The sequence below is a fragment of the Symsagittifera roscoffensis genome, chromosome 6 (assembly GCF_963678635.1).
Source record: "Symsagittifera roscoffensis chromosome 6, txSymRosc1.1, whole genome shotgun sequence".
NCBI classification, from domain to species: Eukaryota; Metazoa; Xenacoelomorpha; order Acoela; family Convolutidae; genus Symsagittifera; species Symsagittifera roscoffensis.
The window spans coordinates 24,202,422-24,228,500 of NC_087067.1; the positions used below are offsets into that span (position 1 = coordinate 24,202,422).

Here is a 26,079-nt window from a genome sequence, read left to right on the forward strand (position 1 = left end):
CAGTTAATTTTCAAAAAAATACAGGTCAACCTGGTGGACATCTAAAGCCCCAAGACGATCAAAGCACACGTTTACAAGAACTATCACTAATGAATAGTACATATTTCGGTAATATCCACTATGATATTCACTTAGATATGAAATTAGACTACACGATTAGCCGAATTTTTCAAGAAATGTCACTCTCCGAATTAGAAACACTTCACCAATTATGCGAATTAGAAAGAACACAAATATTACAATCACTTGCACTAGCAGTATTAAAAATACCCTACGCAGGATATTTACTATCAGGAAATAGATCAAATTTTTTAGACTACGAAGGAAACATTTTATGATTTTATACTTGCACCAAATAAGTATCACCACTATACGTTTTTGAAGACAAACGATGCTATAAAAGAATCCCTATCTTTTATAAGAATAAAGTACATTTCGTTGACACACTTTCAAGAAGAACCTATTTCTGGGATACCGCAGTCCCATGTGGATCAGAAAATAGTCACAATGTAGTACAACTAAACCCTGATGAAGATAAATATTACCTTCTTACCCCATATCCCACATTAATGCAATCACTCAAAAAATTTTCACCTGAAAGCATTAGAGCTATCGCTCGAAACCCAAATATTGACTTACAATCAATAGGAATATATTCAAAATCAGATATTCAACATCACATTAGAACACAACAATTCCAAGAATTATTAACACAAATGGACACTATACAAAGACAATCAATTGACCAAAACTTACGCAAACTTGCCGAAACCGCAGGATTTGCAGACATCTATACGCAAGACTATAGCGGATATTTTAAAGACATTAAAGATTATATATATCTAAACGGTGAAAAATACCGTCCCCAAGATATATCACCTATTAATATTTTTAGCTTTGTTACACTCAAAAATGAAATTCTTGATTTTCTAGGATGGCCCTACTACATCTTAGAAAAATTAACTATTTTATACGCAATGTTTAACTTTATAGGATTTCTTTTTTCACTTTTAAAAGGAATCTACAACACATGTGCTATACACACACAAGTAAACAGACAAGCAAGTGTAGCACGCATACTATTTGCAGGATTTTTCGGAATTTTTTCTACATCAATAAACAAAATTCTTTTAGACGCACAAATAAAAGAATACAACACAAAAATAGCAACAAGACAGAACACATACGACGAAAAACATAACAATGTAGACACAACGCCTACAGCACCACAGTTACCACCCCTACCACATAACCATCCACTATCCCTAGTCCCACGAAATTTTCGAAGTTTAGCAATAACACATAATCCAAATTTTAGACCAACCATATCACAAAGTCCCAGCCAACATATAATGACACACCATTCACAAGATGAAAATACTTATGAACAAATTATAAAACAACCCCATACCACCGCTTTTCAGTCTCAAAATAATAATTTTTTTAGCCCACGATGAGCCGACAACTTGGATCCCTACACCGCTCAAATTCCCACCCAACCAACCTCACCACTCCAATTACAATAATTCCACTTTTTGCTTTCCCGCCACCCGATTTTGCAACCATTAATGTAACATCAGGCATGAATTCAGATACTAATTCACAAATCTCAGTTTTATACTCCACTTCACAACTCAATAACCCGAATATTGAAACCCCCGATATTTCCATCCAATCATTTTCACACCAACCCCTCAATTTTTTCCCAACCCCCTTTTCAACCAATACTACCAAATAACCCTGTCCCAACCAATTCTACACCCTCTTATGCTTCCCAAGTCACTCCAACCTACTCTTCACTTCATTCAGACCGATCATCCAATTCTCCAGATACCCCCCAAATCTCCCCAGAACTAGATAATTTTATTACCCTACAACAACAAACCTACCACCTTGACACCCCCACTATAAACCAAATTTCATCCACAATAGATTCATCCAACCCACCTACCCCTACACCCTTTTCAGTTTATACCGAATCATTAGCACCATCATCCACATCTACTGAATCTTCACTCAGCACTAATAGAGCTTATCGCACTTTTAAAAGAAAGTTCCCAAACCATCCTTTCCCAGCAAAACCAGGAACAGCCCGTGAATATATAAATCATCCAAATCACACTAACACGAAAGAATTTTTAGCTATCACCTTACCCTCATTTCCACAATATACCTTAAACACCCCTCACGACACTAACGATACACGTAGTTTTGTAGACGATCACGTTTTAATGCCTACCCTTCCTTGGACCTCATATTATCATTTTACTAATCCCCTTTGCCTACCTTTATCTAACACTCACATCGATATAGAACGAAATAAAGACATGCTATATCGACTCACTACACCACTAACACCTAGACAATTTACTTACATCGGATATAAAAAGTCACTAAAAACATTTACTGCACCCCGAGCTAACGAATATACGCTAGAATATTATGATCATAACATCATCCGAACTAACCAAGATCAATTTTTAGACGATGATCGCTTCGCTAACCAACAAATCACAGAAAAATTTTTCATTAAAACACTATATGTATTTACACTCAATATCTTTGATCGCAAATTTGACCACATCATTTCAGAAGCACTAACAGACACACAAGCCTACGAAAGTTTTAAAGAACGCTTTCAATTATTTTCACTAACCTTTCATTTCCTTGCACCACATGAACGAGATTTGCACTGCTCACACGATATTATGTTACGCACTAAACAAACTCACACATATACATATTATCGTTTTATACAAAATCACTTCGACCTACACACTCCCTCCAGACAACCACACCACCGTTTTCAATTCATCAAATCCAAATACACCTCATCATTCTTTCTTAACTTCACATATTGCATTAAAGATACTAACCTTCATGGTATTCTTCGAAATTACGACCCCATAACCCAAATGTATATTTTTTGTCCCATCACGAAGACCTTCAACGCAGAAGAATCCCGACCCTTCCTTATCCCACACGAATTTGTTCAACCAATAGAAATCCCCATATTAGAATTCATCCACAACACTAAATTCAATCACAAATTATATAATCTCATCCAAAACACACCTTATGAGTTTGCAGTTGGCACAGAAGAACTAACAACCATTAAAGCACTTCAATTGCTTTGGCCACTGCTTCAAACTAAAAATATCATCCGCATCTTAGCAAAATTACTAACAACTTCCGACCTCATCCACGACATCTTTCCCCACGGTTTCTTCCCCGACGACTAACAGGTAAGTATGAATTATACATATTATTAACTAATTAAATTAAAATTAGAAACTAACCATTCTTTATCCATGTCTTCTTTAGAATTTTAGCCTTCATCCAACGATCATCTGAAAAATTCACAAAAGAAAAATCAAAAATAGAAAACTTCTTCAAACTGTTTAAAACTCTATTAATTTTTTGCACCAAACAATTAAATAAAAATAATACCAATGCAGTAATTTAATTTATAAATTTTTCCCCACAAGCAGTAAATCTAATAATGATGAAAATTTGTAACTTAATTTTCCCCAACAACTAGCAGTAAATTTGAATTTCTATGTAATAAATTGATAAAACGAAAATGCAGTACTAATCTTTTGATATTTCCATTCATTCGCACAAAAATTCTATCCACACTCGCACAGCTCGCCCACGAAGAATTGTTTAAATAATGATTTTCAGTTTCAAGCTTTCACAATCAACAACTCTAACACGCGATAACAAGTTTCAAACTTTCCTTTAAACCGGTTGGAAAGGAATTATATACTAAACAACACTAACCAACGCAGCTTACTAACCACCACAAATCATAGAATAACAGCATGACTAAGACAAGGAAACCAACGGTACCCAAACCGGATTAACCCAGTTTAAAACTGGATAATTTATTCTTTTGAAGACTATTATAAAGTCTAAGAAAGAAATAATAAAACACAAAAAAGTCGAAAGACAAACCCATACCACAAACAATTTGATTTTTGAAAAAAGGACACAACCAACAAAACATAAGAAAAACCACAACAAACATTATAAAACGTTATCACATAACAGGACCTCTCACAAACACCGCATGCAATCATACTCCCACTCCTGGCCTAACCCACCAGAAGAGGACGTCCTGAGCATGGTCTATAGCCGGCCTAACACACCGTGCTACATTCACGCTTTGTGACCACACTCCTATTTTTAATAAGAGCTACTCAAGGGTGAGTAACTCTTCAAAATAACTGAACTAAAACAAAAAGCTTTTGTGAAAACAACGAACCAAATTCATAATTAAAAAACATTAAACTAATAAAAGTTTTATAAAATGTAAATTATATTATGCAATATATAGATCAGCATACAACACCAAGGACGAACATCCAAAGACAAAACGACCCCACTACACTCGAAAAAGAATGGCCAACCACAATCGATATGCCGCTCACAATCACAACTCAAAGGATTTAGAGTACGACTTGACTTCGCAGAAAAGGACTTCATTGAACTAGACCAATGACCACCTCGATGTTCAAGTATACGTACAGATCCGAGTAACCAGGAATCCCCTCCATGCACAATCTCCACGCCATTCCCAGACAAGGTCAAACACAAGAAGTTCTCTACATGAAACAGAAAAACCTGACATAGCCAACCATTCTGAAATCAGATTTGAGTTTGTTGCGGAAACACAGTCGTTGTCACAAGAAGACACAACGCTTGATGTCCCTAATTACAGCGTCCTGGAACTTCTCTAACAAGGGAAACAGGAAAAGAAATATGATGTTCGCCAAATACCAACGTCCATCATCCATCCTTCAAATTGCAGAAAAACTATTCTAAAAAACTCTGTAAAACCCGGATGGGTGGAACCTGATCTAAACTACATTTTATGATTGGATAAATTAGATATTTTACCAATGTAAAGTATTTAATATTAACCAATCATGATCCATCTGACTAACAATCCACTTATTTGTAAGTGCTGAAATTACTTGTAATTTCAGCACCAGAGAGATTTGAATTTAACTTAGAAATTAGTTGGACTCTCCCGAGAACTTCAGCAGCCGCAATAAACCAGTATACCCTAGATCTATTGAGCCTAGCAGAGACTAGTTAAACAACCTGAGACTAGATAAGTATAAGAGTAAGATTAGGATCGGTATTAGACTAAGAAGTTGCACGAATCTATCCGGCCGAAAATAAGATAGCGTGACGAGCAGACGGTGTATCCTATCCGAAATTACTCTATGAGTTAACCACATCGGTCCTAACTCAACTGGAACAATGGACCATCCATGGAATCAGGCCACTTGGCCGCATGAAACGGTAATTCACCGGCCTCGATCCTATACCAAGGTCGCATTAAGTAAAAACCAATTTTGGACAATCTTAGATAAAAATCCCACATTTTCATGACCATGGATTTTTCGCATTCTCACGCTTTGGGAATCATTGACTTGACTTTTTGAACAAAATTAAATTGATTCATTTGAAGCTGATAACAAAGATTATTTAACAAAGGCGCTGCAGCCAAAAAGCCAGGTCTAGAGCCAGGTCTAGGGCGCTGCAGTAGAGCCAGGTCTAGGGAAAGTGCAGTACCTGATTATTTAACAAAGATTGTAAAAACTAGTTACTTAGACTAAATATCACACAAAATAAAAACTCAGATAGAAAGTTAGTATACTTCCAAGTTTTTTCAGACTCTGTACATCAAGCAGAACTTGAAAGATATCAAGGACATATAAAATTAGATGAAAAATACCCATATAACGGCGCACACGGACGATTAACCTATGACATACACGATAAACACTGGATACCACACATTGGTATAAATAACCCATCAAACTGCAAAGCAGACACAAAAAATAAAGGATACCAAGAAATAATGTTTTTCGATTGGAAAATACAACTCGAAAAAATACAACTCACACGAGATTTATCAGACAACACAATGATCTATCAAGGAATTAGATTACCTTGTAAAAATGATCAAGGTTATTGCGACCCTACAACACGAACACAAGCAACAATTGTTTGGTTCCCCGAAGACACATGTACAACATTTCAAGTAGCAAAAATACACGCTCGTATAATAAAATTTCACGAAAAATATTTTTTACAATCAATACCATATGAACAAGTAAATCCATTACGAAAAATAAGTTCTAATTTTAGAAACATTCACAATATAGAAAATAAATTAACACGTTTTCAAGTTTATCAAGAAACAGAACTTGCATGTAAATATAAAAACCCACTTCACAAAACACAATACTCCGAAATACTAGTTGAATACGAAAAAGGATTCGACATGACCACTGGAAAAATAAAAGTCGACCCATACGCCACAAGTCATCCTCCAAATGAAGGAACATCATATATACCAGTTAATTTTCAAAAAAATACAGGTCAACCTGGTGGACATCTAAAGCCCCAAGACGATCAAAGCACACGTTTACAAGAACTATCACTAATGAATAGTACATATTTCGGTAATATCCACTATGATATTCACTTAGATATGAAATTAGACTACACGATTAGCCGAATTTTTCAAGAAATGTCACTCTCCGAATTAGAAACACTTCACCAATTATGCGAATTAGAAAGAACACAAATATTACAATCACTTGCACTAGCAGTATTAAAAATACCCTACGCAGGATATTTACTATCAGGAAATAGATCAAATTTTTTAGACTACGAAGGAAACATTTTATGATTTTATACTTGCACCAAATAAGTATCACCACTATACGTTTTTGAAGACAAACGATGCTATAAAAGAATCCCTATCTTTTATAAGAATAAAGTACATTTCGTTGACACACTTTCAAGAAGAACCTATTTCTGGGATACCGCAGTCCCATGTGGATCAGAAAATAGTCACAATGTAGTACAACTAAACCCTGATGAAGATAAATATTACCTTCTTACCCCATATCCCACATTAATGCAATCACTCAAAAAATTTTCACCTGAAAGCATTAGAGCTATCGCTCGAAACCCAAATATTGACTTACAATCAATAGGAATATATTCAAAATCAGATATTCAACATCACATTAGAACACAACAATTCCAAGAATTATTAACACAAATGGACACTATACAAAGACAATCAATTGACCAAAACTTACGCAAACTTGCCGAAACCGCAGGATTTGCAGACATCTATACGCAAGACTATAGCGGATATTTTAAAGACATTAAAGATTATATATATCTAAACGGTGAAAAATACCGTCCCCAAGATATATCACCTATTAATATTTTTAGCTTTGTTACACTCAAAAATGAAATTCTTGATTTTCTAGGATGGCCCTACTACATCTTAGAAAAATTAACTATTTTATACGCAATGTTTAACTTTATAGGATTTCTTTTTTCACTTTTAAAAGGAATCTACATTACATGTGCTATACACACACAAGTAAACAGACAAGCAAGTGTAGCACGCATACTATTTGCAGGATTTTTCGGAATTTTTTCTACATCAATAAACAAAATTCTTTTAGACGCACAAATAAAAGAATACAACACAAAAATAGCAACAAGACAGAACACATACGACGAAAAACATAACAATGTAGACACAACGCCTACAGCACCACAGTTACCACCCCTACCACATAACCATCCACTATCCCTAGTCCCACGAAATTTTCGAAGTTTAGCAATAACACATAATCCAAATTTTAGACCAACCATATCACAAAGTCCCATCCAACATATAATGACACACCATTCACAAGATGAAAATACTTATGAACAAATTATAAAACAACCCCATACCACCGCTTTTCAGTCTCAAAATAATAATTTTTTTAGCCCACGATGAGCCGACAACTTGGATCCCTACACCGCTCAAATTCCCACCCAACCAACCTCACCACTCCAATTACAATAATTCCACTTTTTGCTTTCCCGCCACCCGATTTTGCAACCATTAATGTAACATCAGGCATGAATTCAGATACTAATTCACAAATCTCAGTTTTATACTCCACTTCACAACTCAATAACCCGAATATTGAAACCCCCGATATTTCCATCCAATCATTTTCACACCAACCCCTCAATTTTTTCCCAACCCCCTTTTCAACCAATACTACCAAATAACCCTGTCCCAACCAATTCTACACCCTCTTATGCTTCCCAAGTCACTCCAACCTACTCTTCACTTCATTCAGACCGATCATCCAATTCTCCAGATACCCCCCAAACCTCCCCAGAACTAGATAATTTTATTACCCTACAACAACAAACCTACCACCTTGACACCCCCACTATAAACCAAATTTCATCCACAATAGATTCATCCAACCCACCTACCCCTACACCCTTTTCAGTTTATACCGAATCATTAGCACCATCATCCACATCTACTGAATCTTCACTCAGCACTAATAGAGCTTATCGCACTTTTAAAAGAAAGTTCCCAAACCATCCTTTCCCAGCAAAACCAGGAACAGCCCGTGAATATATAAATCATCCAAATCACACTAACACGAAAGAATTTTTAGCTATCACCTTACCCTCATTTCCACAATATACCTTAAACACCCCTCACGACACTAACGATACACGTAGTTTTGTAGACGATCACGTTTTAATGCCTACCCTTCCTTGGACCTCATATTATCATTTTACTAATCCCCTTTGCCTACCTTTATCTAACACTCACATCGATATAGAACGAAATAAAGACATGCTATATCGACTCACTACACCACTAACACCTAGACAATTTACTTACATCGGATATAAAAAGTCACTAAAAACATTTACTGCACCCCGAGCTAACGAATATACGCTAGAATATTATGATCATAACATCATCCGAACTAACCAAGATCAATTTTTAGACGATGATCGCTTCGCTAACCCACAAATCACAGAAAAATTTTTCATTAAAACACTATATGTATTTACACTCAATATCTTTGATCGCAAATTTGACCACATCATTTCAGAAGCACTAACAGACACACAAGCCTACGAAAGTTTTAAAGAACGCTTTCAATTATTTTCACTAACCTTTCATTTCCTTGCACCACATGAACGAGATTTGCACTGCTCACACGATATTATGTTACGCACTAAACAAACTCACACATATACATATTATCGTTTTATACAAAATCACTTCGACCTACACACTCCCTCCAGACAACCACACCACCGTTTTCAATTCATCAAATCCAAATACACCTCACCATTCTTTCTTAACTTCACATATTGCATTAAAGATACTAACCTTCATGGTATTCTTCGAAATTACGACCCCATAACCCAAATGTATATTTTTTGTCCCATCACGAAGACCTTCAACGCAGAAGAATCCCGACCCTTCCTTATCCCACACGAATTTGTTCAACCAATAGAAATCCCCATATTAGAATTCATCCACAACACTAAATTCAATCACAAATTATATAATCTCATCCAAAACACACCTTATGAGTTTGCAGTTGGCACAGAAGAACTAACAACCATTAAAGCACTTCAATTGCTTTGGCCACTGCTTCAAACTAAAAATATCATCCGCATCTTAGCAAAATTACTAACAACTTCCGACCTCATCCACGACATCTTTCCCCACGGTTTCTTCCCCGACGACTAACAGGTAAGTATGAATTATACATATTATTAACTAATTAAATTAAAATTAGAAACTAACCATTCTTTATCCATGTCTTCTTTAGAATTTTAGCCTTCATCCAACGATCATCTGAAAAATTCACAAAAGAAAAATCAAAAATAGAAAACTTCTTCAAACTGTTTAAAACTCTATTAATTTTTTGCACCAAACAATTAAATAAAAATAATACCAATGCAGTAATTTAATTTATAAATTTTTCCCCACAAGCAGTAAATCTAATAATGATGAAAATTTGTAACTTAATTTTCCCCAACAACTAGCAGTAAATTTGAATTTCTATGTAATAAATTGATAAAACGAAAATGCAGTACTAATCTTTTGATATTTCCATTCATTCGCACAAAAATTCTATCCACACTCGCACAGCTCGCCCACGAAGAATTGTTTAAATAATGATTTTCAGTTTCAAGCTTTCACAATCAACAACTCTAACACGCGATAACAAGTTTCAAACTTTCCTTTAAACCGGTTGGAAAGGAATTATATACTAAACAACACTAACCAACGCAGCTTACTAACCACCACAAATCATAGAATAACAGCATGACTAAGACAAGGAAACCAACGGTACCCAAACCGGATTAACCCAGTTTAAAACTGGATAATTTATTCTTTTGAAGACTATTATAAAGTCTAAGAAAGAAATAATAAAACACAAAAAAGTCGAAAGACAAACCCATACCACAAACAATTTGATTTTTGAAAAAAGGACACAACCAACAAAACATAAGAAAAACCACAACAAACATTATAAAACGTTGTCACATAACAGGACCTCTCACAAACACCGCATGCAATCATACTCCCACTCCTGGCCTAACCCACCAGAAGAGGACGTCCTGAGCATGGTCTATAGCCGGCCTAACACACCGTGCTACATCCACGCTTTGTGACCACACTCCTATTTTTAATAAGAGCTACTCAAGGGTGAGTAACTCTTCAAAATAACTGAACTAAAACAAAAAGCTTTTGTGAAAACAACGAACCAAATTCATAATTAAAAAACATTAAACTAATAAAAGTTTTATAAAATGTAAATTATATTATGCAATATATAGATCAGCATACAACACCAAGGACGAACATCCAAAGACAAAACGACCCCACTACACTCGAAAAAGAATGGCCAACCACAATCGATATGCCGCTCACAATCACAACTCAAAGGATTTAGAGTACGACTTGACTTCGCAGAAAAGGACTTCATTGAACTAGACCAATGACCACCTCGATGTTCAAGTATACGTACAGATCCGAGTAACCAGGAATCCCCTCCATGCACAATCTCCACGCCATTCCCAGACAAGGTCAAACACAAGAAGTTCTCTACATGAAACAGAAAAACCTGACATAGCCAACCATTCTGAAATCAGATTTGAGTTTGTTGCGGAAACACAGTCGTTGTCACAAGAAGACACAACGCTTGATGTCCCTAATTACAGCGTCCTGGAACTTCTCTAACAAGGGAAACAGGAAAAGAAATATGATGTTCGCCAAATACCAACGTCCATCATCCATCCTTCAAATTGCAGAAAAACTATTCTAAAAAACTCTGTAAAACCCGGATGGGTGGAACCTGATCTAAACTACATTTTATGATTGGATAAATTAGATATTTTACCAATGTAAAGTATTTAATATTAACCAATCATGATCCATCTGACTAACAATCCACTTATTTGTAAGTGCTGAAATTACTTGTAATTTCAGCACCAGAGAGATTTGAATTTAACTTAGAAATTAGTTGGACTCTCCCGAGAACTTCAGCAGCCGCAATAAACCAGTATACCCTAGATCTATTGAGCCTAGCAGAGACTAGTTAAACAACCTGAGACTAGATAAGTATAAGAGTAAGATTAGGATCGGTATTAGACTAAGAAGTTGCACGAATCTATCCGGCCGAAAATAAGATAGCGTGACGAGCAGACGGTGTATCCTATCCGAAATTACTCTATGAGTTAACCACATCGGTCCTAACTCAACTGGAACAATGGACCATCCATGGAATCAGGCCACTTGGCCGCATGAAACGGTAATTCACCGGCCTCGATCCTATACCAAGGTCGCATTAAGTAAAAACCAATTTTGGACAATCTTAGATAAAAATCCCACATTTTCATGACCATGGATTTTTCGCATTCTCACGCTTTGGGAATCATTGACTTGACTTTTTGAACAAAATTAAATTGATTCATTTGAAGCTGATAACAAAGATTATTTAACAAAGGCGCTGCAGCCAAAAAGCCAGGTCTAGAGCCAGGTCTAGGGCGCTGCAGTAGAGCCAGGTCTAGGGAAAGTGCAGTACAAAAGTACCGCCCCCTCATCCATCGAAGGCAAAAAACGACAGTGCGTTACTTCGCCGCCCATTTGACATTGTCATTTGAAAATTAACGTCTGCAAGAGAATGTTCACGTCTCACAAAGTTCGATTAGATTAAACTACTCAAGACTCATTAATACTAAGAAAAAGCGTCAATTTGAAAATCTTCTGAAAAAGTTTTTAAATGTAATTTTTTTCTGCAATCTGGCAGTTTTAACAATAATTTAGCAAATTATGAAGTTCATCAAACAGATCTTACAGAAAATTAAAGCGAAGAATGCAGGAGAAGAGAGGTAACTTTTCTCTGTTTGAGGTTCAGTATTCAAACCACTTGTACTAAAAGAAACGTTGGGGTTCAAAATTCAAGTATACTAAAAAAATGCCCATTTAGACGCTAGTAAAACATTGCAAAAATATAAATTTTGGCAGCTATTTGACAGCTTTGGCAAAAATTTGGAAACTTATAAGACTCATTCAGCAAAGTTTAAATAGAATGAAAATCACAAGTTCAATAGAATAGTTTTTACTATCCAGTGTTTGTGGTGTGGCAGTCTGGCGAAGTAGCTGCCAGCATTGCAATGTGTCCCTGGAGTGACCATGTCTGGCATCCGTCTGGTGTAACTCCCGATGCCATAGAGACACTCTGGTTTGTTACTGTTGCACTATTCGGCCGCAATCATTTTAAATCAACTCATTTCAATTCAAATCTTGTTTGATGATTTATTCAATAAATCAAAAATTGCACTACCCTTTGGAGTTTGTGTTTATCATATTCTTCTAATTTTCTCCCAAGCTCTCTGAGTAGTAATAGGTTTTGGAAGGGAACCCCCCCCCCCCTCAAAGATTCGACCCCTTGACACTCTAAAGAGTCCCCTTTTGCACCATTTTAAGACATCCATTTTTGATCGAAAATCAAAAAAATTTCTAAAAATGCCTTGAAGTTACTAAAAGCGATAGGTCAAACAATTCCACAAAATACCCTAAAACGTAATTTTTGGCCTATTTTTTTTTCTTCAAAAAATACTTACGGCGCACAAATTGTTGTCAAAATAGTGTCTTTGTTGTCATAATGTTTTTTCCATCACCTCCTTCTTCGAGAAAATCATTGGTACGTGCCTGAACTGAATGTATTCAAGAAAAATGTTTCGAAATGAAAAGATTGCAGATTCAAATTGGTTGACTGAGAAATGCGGAAAAACTCACGTGAAAAAAACTGTCCTTCTTTTCTCGTACCATGAATGAAATAAAAATTACTTATTGAAGTGGACTCAAATGCCAAAGTGTATTATTGCGGTTGATCTATGTCTGTATATGAGTTAATAATCATAAATTGTGCCTTGAACGTGTAAAGAGGCCCCCCACTGTCGCCGTGACACACTGATGAGTCACCGAAGAGGGGGCGGGTGCAAATGTTGTCTTCTCTGCACCTCTGTGGGGGCTTAACTCTATTGGGTAAAATCTGGTAGAGTGATTCGAAGAAAAACACCTCCTGAAACACGACAACAATAATAACTTTAAATCAATTATCGACTCGCATTTTTTGTTAATTTGAGGAGAATAAAGATTGAAAACAGGAAATATTCAAAGATTCAAATATTCAAAGTACTGAAAAACAATGTTGTTTTTTTTAAAAAAATGAATTTTGAGCTTAAACAAAAAATCGGTAATTATTGGGATGCTTTAATTTCATGTAACATTATTGAATTGTTTCTACTTTTAAACAAATTCATTCACTCTTTAACTGATCAATTTTTTCCGACAAAGACCCTACTAAAATGAAAGCACGCATGGATCTCAAATAAAACAAGACTGCTCTTATCAGGGCGAAGCCCTGAATGTTCCGACTGCCTTTTAAATTGAGCATAAAACAAATTAAATCTAATAAAAAATAAATTAGTAATTAAAAAAAAATTAAGTTTTTTTTTTGTAAAAATTATTCCCCTTGATGCCATTTAAAGTACAAAGTGATAGATTTTGCTTCTATTAACAAACCAGTTATGGCATATAAGCTTCCTTTAACCAATTAAGAACGGTTTTTAAGGCGGATTAAATCTCCGCGTACGCTTTAATAGCGCGAAATAAATCGCGCATTAATTGTCCCAAATTGCCCAAAATGGCAATATTTAAACCCCCATAACTTTGCAAACAAAAAATCACAAGTGAAATATCTTTTCAAATTTAAGCTCAAGACAATAATAGCTTGTGAATGATTTAGAAAAATTCCGTCAAAAATGGTTAATTCAAAAGTCGAAATTTGTCTGAAGAAAATACCCACCCCGAGCACAAATATTCCGTCACTTTCGTTACGAAAGTCAGGACAATAAGAAGTTTTTGCAATAAAGAGCATCGGCTATGCAAAAATTACAAGAAATTCCCAACTACTGAGTTAAGACAATTTATCCACAAAGGAAAGTAGCAACACATGAGCTGTTCAGATCTTCACGGAGAACCGCTGTTGTGCCCTGGTTAAAATTTACATGCAATTTTTTGTCTATTTTTGGCTATTTACTGGAAACAGAGCCATGTATGAGAACCAGGTCAAAAATTTATAGAAATTATTAAGAAAAGCAAAATTTGGATAGCATGGAAATCAATTAAAATCTCAAGGCAAACATAATCCTAAAATATTTTTAACGGTTTTTAATGAATGGTTTGCAGAAATTGGAGAAACGCAAATACAGAAAGGCCGAGTGCACAACTTTTAAATTATTTTTTATTAGATAGAGAAAGAACTATCTACAGATATAAATTTTGAAATTAATATTAGAACATTAAAGAAGTCAGCAAAACAGCAGCTTTTCTTGAAAGTGACTCAAAAGAAAACGTTTAAATTAACTTTAAAGATAAATGTTCACAGGATCTTTTTGGACAGAGTAACTATGTATTAAGCAAACTTTCGCTTACACTGGACAAAATACCCGCTTTAATGAAAAAACGATGACTCCCAGATAATCTAACAATCGGAAAAGTATTGCCAATTTGAAAAAAATAGACGACATAATTTTATCTATATATATATGAGACAATCAACTCACCGGACAGCTAAAAAAACAAGCAGTCATCATTGAATCCGTTTCTGAACGCAGATGGCGAGCACATGAAAATACTTTGTCGGTGGGGGTTTTTATTGTTACTCTCTTCTTAGTAGCTTTTGAAACGCGTGCAATATTAACTATTGTTCCTACTTTCGAAGAAAAAAGATAATCTTTTTGCTTGGAATCGTTTTTTAATAGTCAATTTTTTGACTTTTTGCTTGAACGTAGTTAAAGAAATATTATGTACACCATCTAAAATATATTGTTGTCTGGAGCTCAAAAGTAAAAAAAATAAACTGTGATCTTTTTCCTATATAGTAGTATGGGGGCTTGAAAATGGTAAGTTTGGCCAATTTGGGAAAAGCAACGCGCGAAATGTTGCGTTCCTATGACACGCGTAAAGAGCGGATGAAATCGTTTCAATTAGAATTGAAGCAAAATCATTCGATCTTACTGTTATGATAAAGGACGCTAAATACATACCCTTGTACTTCACTTTAGCGCGTGGGGGATCAAATTGAGGAAAAAATGAAACAAGACTGCTCGTATCAGGGCGAAGCCCTGAATGTTCCGACTGCCTTTTAAGGTTTATGGAGCAGTAATAACATTAAAAAATTCAATGAAATAAAACAAAAGAAATTTTTTTTTTCTAAAATGTGAAATTTTTTAAATGAAAATCATCCCCCTACACGCCATATAAAGTAAAAAAGGATAGATTTCGCTCCTTGTAACAAACCAATTATGGCAAATAAGCTTCTTTTAACTAATTTGGAACAATTTCTAAGACGGATTAACTCTCCGCTTACGCGTTAATAGCGCGAAATATATCGCGCGTTAATTGTCCCAAATTGGCCAAAATGGCAATCTTTAAACCCCCGTAACTTTACGAAAAATGATCACAGGTAAAATATCTTTTCAAATTTGAGCTCAGGACAACAATACCTTTCCAATGATATAAAAAAATCCGTCAAAAATGGCTAGTTAAAGAGTCGAAATTTGTCTGAAGAAAAAAAAACCCACCCCGAGCACAAATATTCCGTTACTTTCGTATCGAAAGTCGGAACAAAAACAAACTTTTTTTCTTTTTTTTATTATTTAATCCTTTGTTCAACCAAAAAACGTGCAGCCTTGTTATTCTTATTTCATCCTTTCCTCAACCAAAAAACGAGCAGCCTTGTTATTCTCACTTCATCCTTTGTTCAACCAAAAAACGAGCAGCCTTGTTTATTATGTTTGAAGGTGCAAAATGATGGTTATGCACACCTGAAGTCTCGCTGGGAATGAGGTGCTGTTGGTGGCGGAAGTCATTCCCATGCCACAGGATCCGAGCAGGGTCTTCTGAGACACATCTGGACTGTGGTCACATATGGGGATCACTTCCGAGTCTGGGTGGGAGATTGGCCTTGTAAGTCTCAGAAGAATGATGTCATTTAAAGGAGCCAATGTCAACAGAAACCTAAATCATCATTTAAAAAACATGAAAATAGTGAAATGCGATGGCACAATGCTTTATTTGCTATTGGACTCTTTTTGACTTAGGAAGACGGATAAGTTACAATTGACCACAACTTTATAATAGATGAGCGAATTCAGAGTCCACTACAGTTTTTAGTAGGAAGGAAGATGTGCGAGCTCAACCAATTAAGAAAACTGCCCCTTAAAACGTCTCTGATAAGTGTTGATATAGACTTTATGTATGTTTTTACAAAGTCCTTTTTTTATTTCTCAGTATTTTTAGCAAGATGTTTTGCAAACTTGTAAAAATGGAGTGGAAAATTAGCTTCGTGTATTTTTTGCGCTGCAAATCAGGTACCGCAAATAAACGTATTTGTGGTCGAGATATTTTTTTAGCTATGATGAAAAATAATCAAAATAACACCTGCTGTCGAGAACTTCTTCTCAAACTTCTCATGACTTATTAGCATTATACTTCATAATTAATCTAAATTAGATCCAATAAAAATACTGTTATTCGCAAGATTCTTCCTTTTCAAGAGTTTCTGATTAATTTCATTAAGACTAAATTTGATGATTTTCATTTGCTTCCTCTCATATATAAATTTGGTTAATGACTTGAATTTCCATAAGCCATTTGTACAGTGAGATATGATATGTTCCCCAAAAAAGCGCCAAAAAGTGGTGATAACCTTATCTACAAACCACGAACACTCAGTATGTCAAAATGAAGAAGAACAAAACCTATTTTGTACTGGACACATCACAAAATTTAATGCTTCAAATTTGACACAATTTGCTTAAAGAAAATTTTATCAAGGCTTTCCTTTTCTTATCACATCGATGCATGAGAAAAACAAGGAGGAGAATGGACGATCTATAACTAATCTCTTTGTAGCGAAAAGCTCTTTCAAGCATGTCGCCTCACCACCGCAGTTCTGACCCCCTGGCGCCTATTTTTGATATACCCAGTCTAGCTTCATACGGTGGATCTTCAGCTCAAGACCGCCTTGGCTTTTACTCCCAGGAGGCCCTCCAACGCACACACTGATACAAAATTGATACAAATTGATGCAAACATTGATACTGCTTTCGGAGTATCGGATAAGGAATCTCTAGGTCCTTGTGGCGACAACTTTACTGCTAAGAGCATGATCTGGGGAGCGCTGGTGAAGTGGTTACGTCTCCGCCTCTCAATCGAAAGGTCGGATGTTTGGATCCGTGTTCTTTGGATGAGGGTGAGGCCCAGGAAAATAATCAAAAAAAATTGCATGTAGATCTTAAAACAAGGCACAACAGCGGTTCTCCGGGAAAAGCTGAGGAGCTCGTGTGATGGTCCTTTCCTTTGTGGATAAACCGTCAAATTCTGTTGACAGTCGTTTCCTTAGACACAGAATTCTGGTACGTCTTCTAAGGTCCAGGTCATTGCGCCTCTAAAAACAGCTCTCTTCAAATTGAATCCATGCTCGGCAAATGGCAAATTTGATAGCCAAGAAGAGGCTCCTGATTTCTCAAAAGTTAGATCAAAACATCTCTTTGTAGTGGTAATTTCTATGGCTTCTGTGCTTTTGTTTTTGATAGGAGTCCTGTCATATTTGTTAATCGATTTCATTGTCTCTTCGATGTATTCCAATACACTTTACACTATTACCCGCACTGGAGTTTCATGGATAAAAATTGATTATACTAAGTTTTCATTGACAGTCTCCTAAAAATTCAAAAATAATCGATTATAATCGATTCAAACGGATTGTTATATTCTTCTTTGTCAAATCAATCAATTCCATTTTAGCCGCTGATTATGGCAAATGAATTATGACAAACTTTTAGTTTTCAAAACAGTGCAGAGTTTTCAAAAATTATCTGCACTCACAATCGGTCCATAATGAATTAGGGCAACCTAATTGGTCTTATTAATTCTGTAAAGAGCTCAAATTTTGACACTTTGATATTATCAGCCTAAAATTTGTAGTTTGTCAATATTTTGTATACAAAAAACAATTCTAGACCAATTAATGGGCACTCGGAAATTCAGGGCTTTGACCTGATACGAGCAGTCTTGTTACGTTATTCGTTTGTACTTGTTTTGGTCCAATGAAAATTTAAAATACCAAATTTGTCACCCGCTTGACATTGCGTTTTGATTTCTGGACATTGCTTAATCAGTTTACTGTTCTGAGTTTGAAGTAAAATGACGGAATCTTTGTGGGCAGTGTCTTTTCCTTCGGAAAAACTTTGAATTCTAATGAGCCTTTTTCTAGACTGTTTTTAAGACATTTCAAAAGAATGGATGTTTTGAGCCCAATATTTAGGGATATTTAATCTGTGATAGTTTTTCGCAAATTTAGAAGCTTTCAGCCAATTTAGTCAATTTGTGATAATTAATTCGCCATGTTGATCGGCTCCCTGAGTACAAACGTAAAACAATTTTTTGACTGTGATTAACTTTTGAAGTTTTTGGGTTTCAAAAATAGCCAAATTAGCCGTGCTCTGAGCTAGTTTATGCGGGTTGTGGAAATTTCATTTATGATGCTAAAATCGTAATTCGATTTAATTATGTGTGGTGAGTTATCACGCAGAACAAAAGCGTTCCAAACTGATTTAAGTCAAAGCAATCGGTCGTCTTTAGTTCGTACTACTCAAATTATCACGCTGGACTTTTCTGGTTTTTTTAAAATATATATTTTTTTGCAACAACTGTTTGATACAAATTAAGAGGCAGCCGGATCAATCTGGAATTTGCCATGATATACGAGCAATCTTATTGCCCAATCGAGGCTAAAGTCATCACTATGTACTTTATTTTGAGCGCTATGAACAAGATTCCAAAAAATTTTCAATTAGGAGTATATAATTTTTCAAAAAAAATTTTGAAAGCTTTGTAAGTTACTTTGAAGTAAAAATGGCCTTTGCCTTGAAACTTGTAGCTTTGTATTAATCGATTTTTTATGAAGCTTGTAACTCTAGAGGTTGTTGTTCTTGACCAATAAAAGTTTTCGTCAAATTGTTGATTAGCAAAATAAATAACACTGCTCGTTTTTCGAGGCAGAGCTTTCAATGTTTTGGCTGCCCTCTAATACCGTTCACAAACTGTTTGGTTAATAACTTTTTTTGAAATTTCCTAATAAAATGAGAGTTTTGCGTTTTGACAAGCTATTTAAAGTACCAAGGGATATATTTTGCGGGTAGTAACGCATTATTAAAAGCAAGTTGCCTACCTGAGTTCAATTTGGAAGTTTATTTTTTACTGCTTTTGTTTTGATAGCATCAAATATATCGCGCGTAGTTTATCTCATTTTGAATTATAATCGTCAAAGTAGGCCCAATTTCAAATAATTATACCTTAGAGGTGATTCTTTTTGAATTTGAGCTCCAGACAAATTTTTTTTCAGATGGCATGAAAAACTCCGTCAAAAATCTTGTTTAAAAAGTTGAAAGTTGACTGAATAAAAAAACATTACGAGGCCAATTTGTTAATTTTGTGAATTGTAAGCTGATTCCGCAGCAAGGACGCTCCCTTTGTTCTTTCAATCTCTTTGATCGCTCCGACAAAATTTCAACATCTTTAAAGACTTGTCTCTGGAATCCAGGAACATACAGACACAACATTGTGCGCCCATCCAGTGCACAGTTTGGCCTGGTATTCTAACCAACCCAAGCAAAAAATATTCGGCTTTATCTTCAAAAATTGGGACCAAAAAATTGTTTTCAAGTCTTCCCTGTGATAAATTTAGTAGTGGATCAATGATGAGGGGATGTTGCCGAAAGTATACGCGAGTCAAAATGATAGCAATGTGCTATATCAGCGCTCGGCCCTGCTTCGAGTCACGGTCTTAAGCCGAGCACTGATGCTTGGCTCGATTTTCAAAGTCGATAACGAAAACAGAGCATCTGGACTCGGATGACATAGAAAAGGCATGGAGTTGAACTTACCCTTCTGCTGGGATCCAGTTGCGCACATAGTGTATGTCCTTAACATTGTCTTCCTCCGCGAAGTCCCCAACCTCCACTATGATGTCCGAAACTGAAGTAGATTGGACAATAAACGCACGAAAATGAACAGTATGTTTAAGGCCTACAGAATGCCCCTCAATTGCTGAACCACAATTGCTATTACCCGGGCCGAGGTCCGCGACTCATGTTGCAACCGAAATGGGTCGCCGAAACGGACTTCCTGCGACCGAAATTCCATCATCCCGCAAGAGGCTTGAGTCGCACAAAGTCGCAACATGGGTCGCGCAAAGTCACATTATAGCTAATTTGGGTCGCGCGAAGTCGCAATATGGGTCGCACAGAGTCGCAACATGGGACGCGCAAACTCGCAACACGTGTCGCGCAAGTTCACAACATAGCTAATTTTGGTCGCGCAAAGTCGCAACATGGGACGCACAAAGTCGCAACATGGGTCGCGCAAAGTCACATTATAGCTAATTTGGGTCGCGCGAAGTCGCAATATGGGTCGCACAGAGTCGCAACATGGGACGCGCAAACTCGCAACACGTGTCGCGCAAGTTCACAACATAGCTAATTTTGGTCGCGCAAAGTCGCAACATGGGTCGCACAGAGTCGCAACATGGGTCACGCAAAGTCACAACATGAGTCGCTCAAAATCGCAACATGAGTCGCGCAAAGTCGCAACATGAGTCGCGCAAAGCCGCAACATGGGTAGAGCAAAGTCGCAATATGAGTCGCGCAAAGTCTCAACTTGGGTCGCGCGAAGCATAAGTCGCAACATGGCTCTCGCAAGTCACAATTTGAGTCGCGCATCATAAAGTTTCAAGCAGCTTAAAAATTCGGGTCGAACTATGATCAGACCGAATTCGGTCGAACAGCGAACTTTTCCAGACCGAAAATACTCACCTGATTTCGGTCTGATGGTCGAACTAGGGTGTCAAACTGGAGTCGAATCAGGGTCGAATTAGAGTCGAATCAGGTTCGAACACGAGTCGAATCAGGGTCAGACTAGATTCAAATCAGGTCCAAAAAAAAGCAAAATGGGAGTTTTCAAAGAAAAATTAAGTACAATGCGGCAATATTATGAGCAAAATTAAGTGCAATGCGCATATACAACAAATTGGAATAGAAATGGAAAGCGCTCGGTCGTTTTCAAGCTTTTTTTGTCATACTTAATTAACTTAACTGGCCTTATACGAGAACCTTTTCAAAGCCGTAAGAGACGCCGAAACTACAAACTGAACAAGACTGCTCGTATCAGGGCGAAGCCCTGAACTTTCTGACTGCCTTTTTAAGGTATATGGAGCGGTAATAATATGAAAATATTTTATGTAATAAAATATAATGATTTAAAAAAATTGATACTTTTTCCCCCCTTACGCCATAAACAGTTAGTAACAAGTCATTTATGGCAAATAAACTTCCTTGAACCAATTTTGAACGATTTATAAGACACATTAAATCTCCGCTTGCGCGGTAACAGCGCGAAATAAACCGCGCGTTAATTTGTCCCAAATTGGCGAAAATGGCAAGATTTAAATTCCCATAATTTTAAGCTCAAGTTTAAGCTCAAGACATCAATAACTTTTGATTGAATAAAAAATTTCGTCAAGCTGTCAATCTACATAAAAAGTCGAAGTTTGTCTGAAAAAAACCACCCCGAGTGCAAATATTCCGTTACTTGCGTTACGAAAGTCGGAACAATGAGGCTTGCCATTAGAACCCTTGCAGTGTCTTGTATCCTTCTTTCAGAACTCCACTTGTAATTCTACGTGACGAATTAAATCAAGTTCAGTCACACTGAGTTAACAAAAAAAACTAGTTATACATTTCTCGTACATGTTCTTTCAAGGTTCTATGACCAGCATGCTCCCATACTATGACTTTTATAACTAGCTTTTTCTCTTTGCTTTTATACCAAGTTTTTTCTGTACTATCACATTGCAGATTTTTGTTTCTTACTTTCAATTTTATTAATTTTGTGTACTTCCAAAAATAGTGATCCTGGCTAACAATTACTACCCATAAGTCAGAGCAACAATTGAAAGATCAAAGAAAAAGCATTATGAGATCATGCTATTAGGAAAATTTGCTTTGAAGCAGTTATAAAATAAAATTATTCAATTTCTTGCAATTGACCTGTACCTGTAAAAAAGTCACCCAATTTCCTTAAACTATTGCTCGCGGATTGAAAACTTGGTTTGATTTTTAACAAGCCTTCAGGGCCTAGCTTCAATAAACATATTTTTAAGTTTATTATGACTGCAAACTCAAAACCAAATACAACTGGAGATCTGGATGACGTTTTTTTAAATGATTTCATTTTGTAGGCATAGAGTTTTTTGATAAACGTTTGCATGAGTACAGAACTAGTTCGGTGACAAAAAAATGATGGAACGTTTTTTTGAAAACTTTGATTTCAAAATTTTGTAGTATTCCCAAAACTGCGAGTGATGCAATTCCCATAAAATACGAAATGTGTGTCAAGCATTTTTTGCAGACGATTTGTACGGAGTTGTATGACTTGAGTTTTTTGGTGTATAGAGGTCAACTAAAAAATATCGATTGAAATTAATGTCAGCAAAATCATATCAGATACAATTTGCAACTCCACCTTGGCGTTTGCTCGCACGATGCCTTGTTAATAGCAAATTATACAATATAAAAAGGGATAGCAGATTACTGTGCAAGTATTTTTTTTCAAATTAGCGTCATATTCTGCGTGGTGTAACAAAAGGATCAAAACAAAAATCTAGGGCTTAGGCATGTTCAGCAGTCATAATAAAATAAACAAATTGGTCAAATAAACAATTTTTTTTGGAAAAATGACCAGAAAAACAAAAAATCAGTAAAACTGTAGAAAATTTTAGTTTTTTTTGTTCAAAATTTATTTTTCTGCAGTTTCTGAATTTTTTGAAAAGTTTGATCTCAGAAAAGTGCTTAAAAAAACTCAAAAAGCAATGTTGCAGCTAATAAGCTATTAAAATCAGCCATTTTAAGGCTGATCGCTTGTTTTATTTGCTCGAATTAAGAGCAGAAATCAAAGATTTAAAACATGTTTTCCTCTATACTTAAACGTTTTCCTGAAAATAATTAAGAACTGTTCGGGTCGCAAGTGAAAAAGCTTTGAAGTCATTTGTCTTTCGACCCATTTCGATGATTATTTGTGGTATCTGATTTTACGTGGAAAACAAAAAGAAAAAAACAAGAATAGCCGGTTACCGTGCAAGCAGCACAGATTGTTCGGACCATAGAATCAAGAAAAAAACAGAGTTTTTTCAAATTATTGTCGTTTTTCTTTCGACGTGGTGTGATAAAAGGAGCTGAACAAAAAAGTGGGGATTGGGCATATTCGACATTCAAAGTAAAATAAGCAAATTGAAAAACAATTTTTCTAGAAAAATTACCAGAAGAACGAAAAAAATTTCGAAAATTTTAAAAGTTTTGCAGTTTTCGTATTCTAGTTTTGATTCCAAAAAAGAGCTAAAACACTCAGAGTAAACTAACGTTACTCAAGTAAAACTAATTTTGTACATTTTAAATTAAGCTATTGTAAGCTATTAATCAATTAAAATAAGACTGTTTGCTCGTTTTATTCGCTCGAATTAAGATGCAAAATCAAAAATCTCAGACCGGTTTTTCTCGACACTGGTAAATTTTCATTAAAATTTTAAAAACTGGTTCAAATCAAGAGTGCGAAGGCTTCAGCAGTATGATATATCACCCCAGTCCGATGACTATTTGTGGCAGATGTTTTTGCGTGGAAAACAAAAAAAAAGAAAATGACTTAAAAAGCTTAATACAAAGTTCTCTCCCATTTTCAACGGTCGGAACAAAAAAAAGAAGAAAAACTAAAACACACCCGAATACAAAGTTCTTTCCCCATTTTCAATGGTCAAAAAACATTAAAAGCGGAGAAATTTCTGAGAAAATTTGAAAAACAAACTTTCAATTTCAATTGAGATGATACAATATTATGAGTGCAGCTTGGCCTCTTTAACTCGTGTTAGCGTTAATTCGTTCTCGCGTCTCAATAAAAGCAAAGCCTTGTCCAGTGACTGGTTGAGAATCCGGTTGTCGGCATTTTCTACAATTCTGCTAGATGCAGCAGTGTCCAATTGATTTGCAATAACAAACGATGATATTTGACATTCATAGTAAATTATGCAAATTGTTGAAAAATGACTAGAAAAAACAAACACAAAAAAAATTCAAAATAATATTTCTTTGTTTTGCAGTTTTTGGAGGTTCTTAATTCCAAAAAAGCGCTAGAAAAAGTTAAAATTACAAAATTAGGTTTTCACAGCTTAAAATAGGCTAATGGAGGTATTAATCTATTAACATAAGCTATTGTTAAAATAAGCTACTGCTAATTCGCTTCATTTGATCGAATTAAGACCAACAAAAGAATATTTAATCTTGTTTTTCTCGATAGTGGAACAGTTTTTTGATTTAAACTTTCTCAATCTTCCGGTTGAAAGTAAACTTGATCCCAATTTTCGCTTTCAAAATGAAATGATAATGTGGTGATGATTCCCACGGTCAAAAAAATCTTCAATTATTTATGTTTTGATTTTGCAAATCGAGAAGTTACGCCGTTTTGCTCTTGAACATATGGCGTGGAGAAGCAAAACAATTTTAAAACGAGCAAAGAGTTGAAACCTACTCGATTTCGGCCGAGAACGGTCGAACTATCATTAACTTTGGAACAGAAAGTTGAAATTTAACTTGAGCACCTCGACCCAGGTTTTAACTCACCCTCAGTGTATGCAAAACAGTGGCCAGCTGTAATCACCCACTCAGGGTCAACTATGGCCCCTCCACACATTCGGTCCATGGCTTCATTGCGAACGCGAACGAAGAAGAGCCGAGAGACACTCGGAATGCCGTTCACAATCCCGCTCACAAACAAATTTCCACTCGGAAAACACGCAGTGAACAACACCAGCAGGAAAAAAATTTCAGACTTTGAAAACTCGCTCATTGGATTTTTTATAGACAGGAAGACGTTTTATAGACAAGCTATCGAGTCGTAAATTTGTGACCTCAACGTAAAATATTGTCAAACAGTTCTTATTTACCTATTTACGTTTCGTTTATTTTAATTTATAGCGAACAGATAATGATTGCGAGTAAATAACCTCTATTTAAACTGAGAAGTACTTTGGCACGAAAAACAATTACAGTATATGACCGTGACCTGATTCGAGTCCGAAAAATACCAAAGTACAGAGTGGCTGATATTTAGTTTATTTGGATCTCTTTAATTATTTGGATTCTTTAACAATTCCATATAGGAAGGGTAGTATTCGTTACTATGTACCATGGGGGAGGGGTAGCATAGTCGTAACTAAGAACCATATGGGGTTATGTATAGACAAACCTCATCATCAACCAAACGCGTCCACTTACCATGCCTTGTGTTTTCTTGGGAACAGTTTTTCCTTATAAACAAATAAATAATTTAAAAATCTCAAAACCTCAAATTGTGTCAGCCTTCACCTCGAAGAAAAAGAATTTATGAAATAGGAATGAATTAATATTTAGTGAATCATGCATAGATAATGCGCACAAGTCACATGACACCTAAAGCTTATTGCTTCTGACTAGCCCCAGGGCTGACCAGCTTCGACGTTGGTTGTTTTTTTTTTAATCAGATTG

General features: G+C 35.8%; 1 protein-coding gene across 1 annotated transcript; it reads right to left on the reverse strand.

The window, feature by feature from the left end:
- Positions 1-12,474: 12,474 nt before the first annotated feature.
- On the reverse strand, positions 12,475-25,517 carry LOC134848657 (plasminogen-like). Its single transcript, XM_063866175.1, has 5 exons — positions 25,177-25,517; positions 20,398-20,488; positions 16,273-16,465; positions 13,311-13,463; positions 12,475-12,636 (listed from the first exon to the last, which is right to left on the reverse strand). Exons 1-5 carry the CDS (start codon positions 25,400-25,402, stop codon positions 12,475-12,477), a joined length of 825 nt encoding a protein of 274 aa, XP_063722245.1. The 5' UTR covers positions 25,403-25,517.
- Positions 25,518-26,079: the final 562 nt, after the last annotated feature.

Bases quoted from the DNA above. Each gene is read 5' to 3' on its own strand.
- LOC134848657 (XM_063866175.1), bottom strand. From the start codon at position 25,402: ATGAGCGAGTTTTCAAAGTCTGAAATTTTTTTCCTGCTGGTGTTGTTC. The intron at 13,464-16,272 runs GTGTGCATAACC...GTCGTGTTTCAG, and splicing joins CATTCCCAGCGAGACTTCAG to GAGGTGTTTTTCTTCGAATC. The intron at 12,637-13,310 runs GCACAATTTATG...GCGGCCGAATAG, and splicing joins GGCCTCTTTACACGTTCAAG to TGCAACAGTAACAAACCAGA.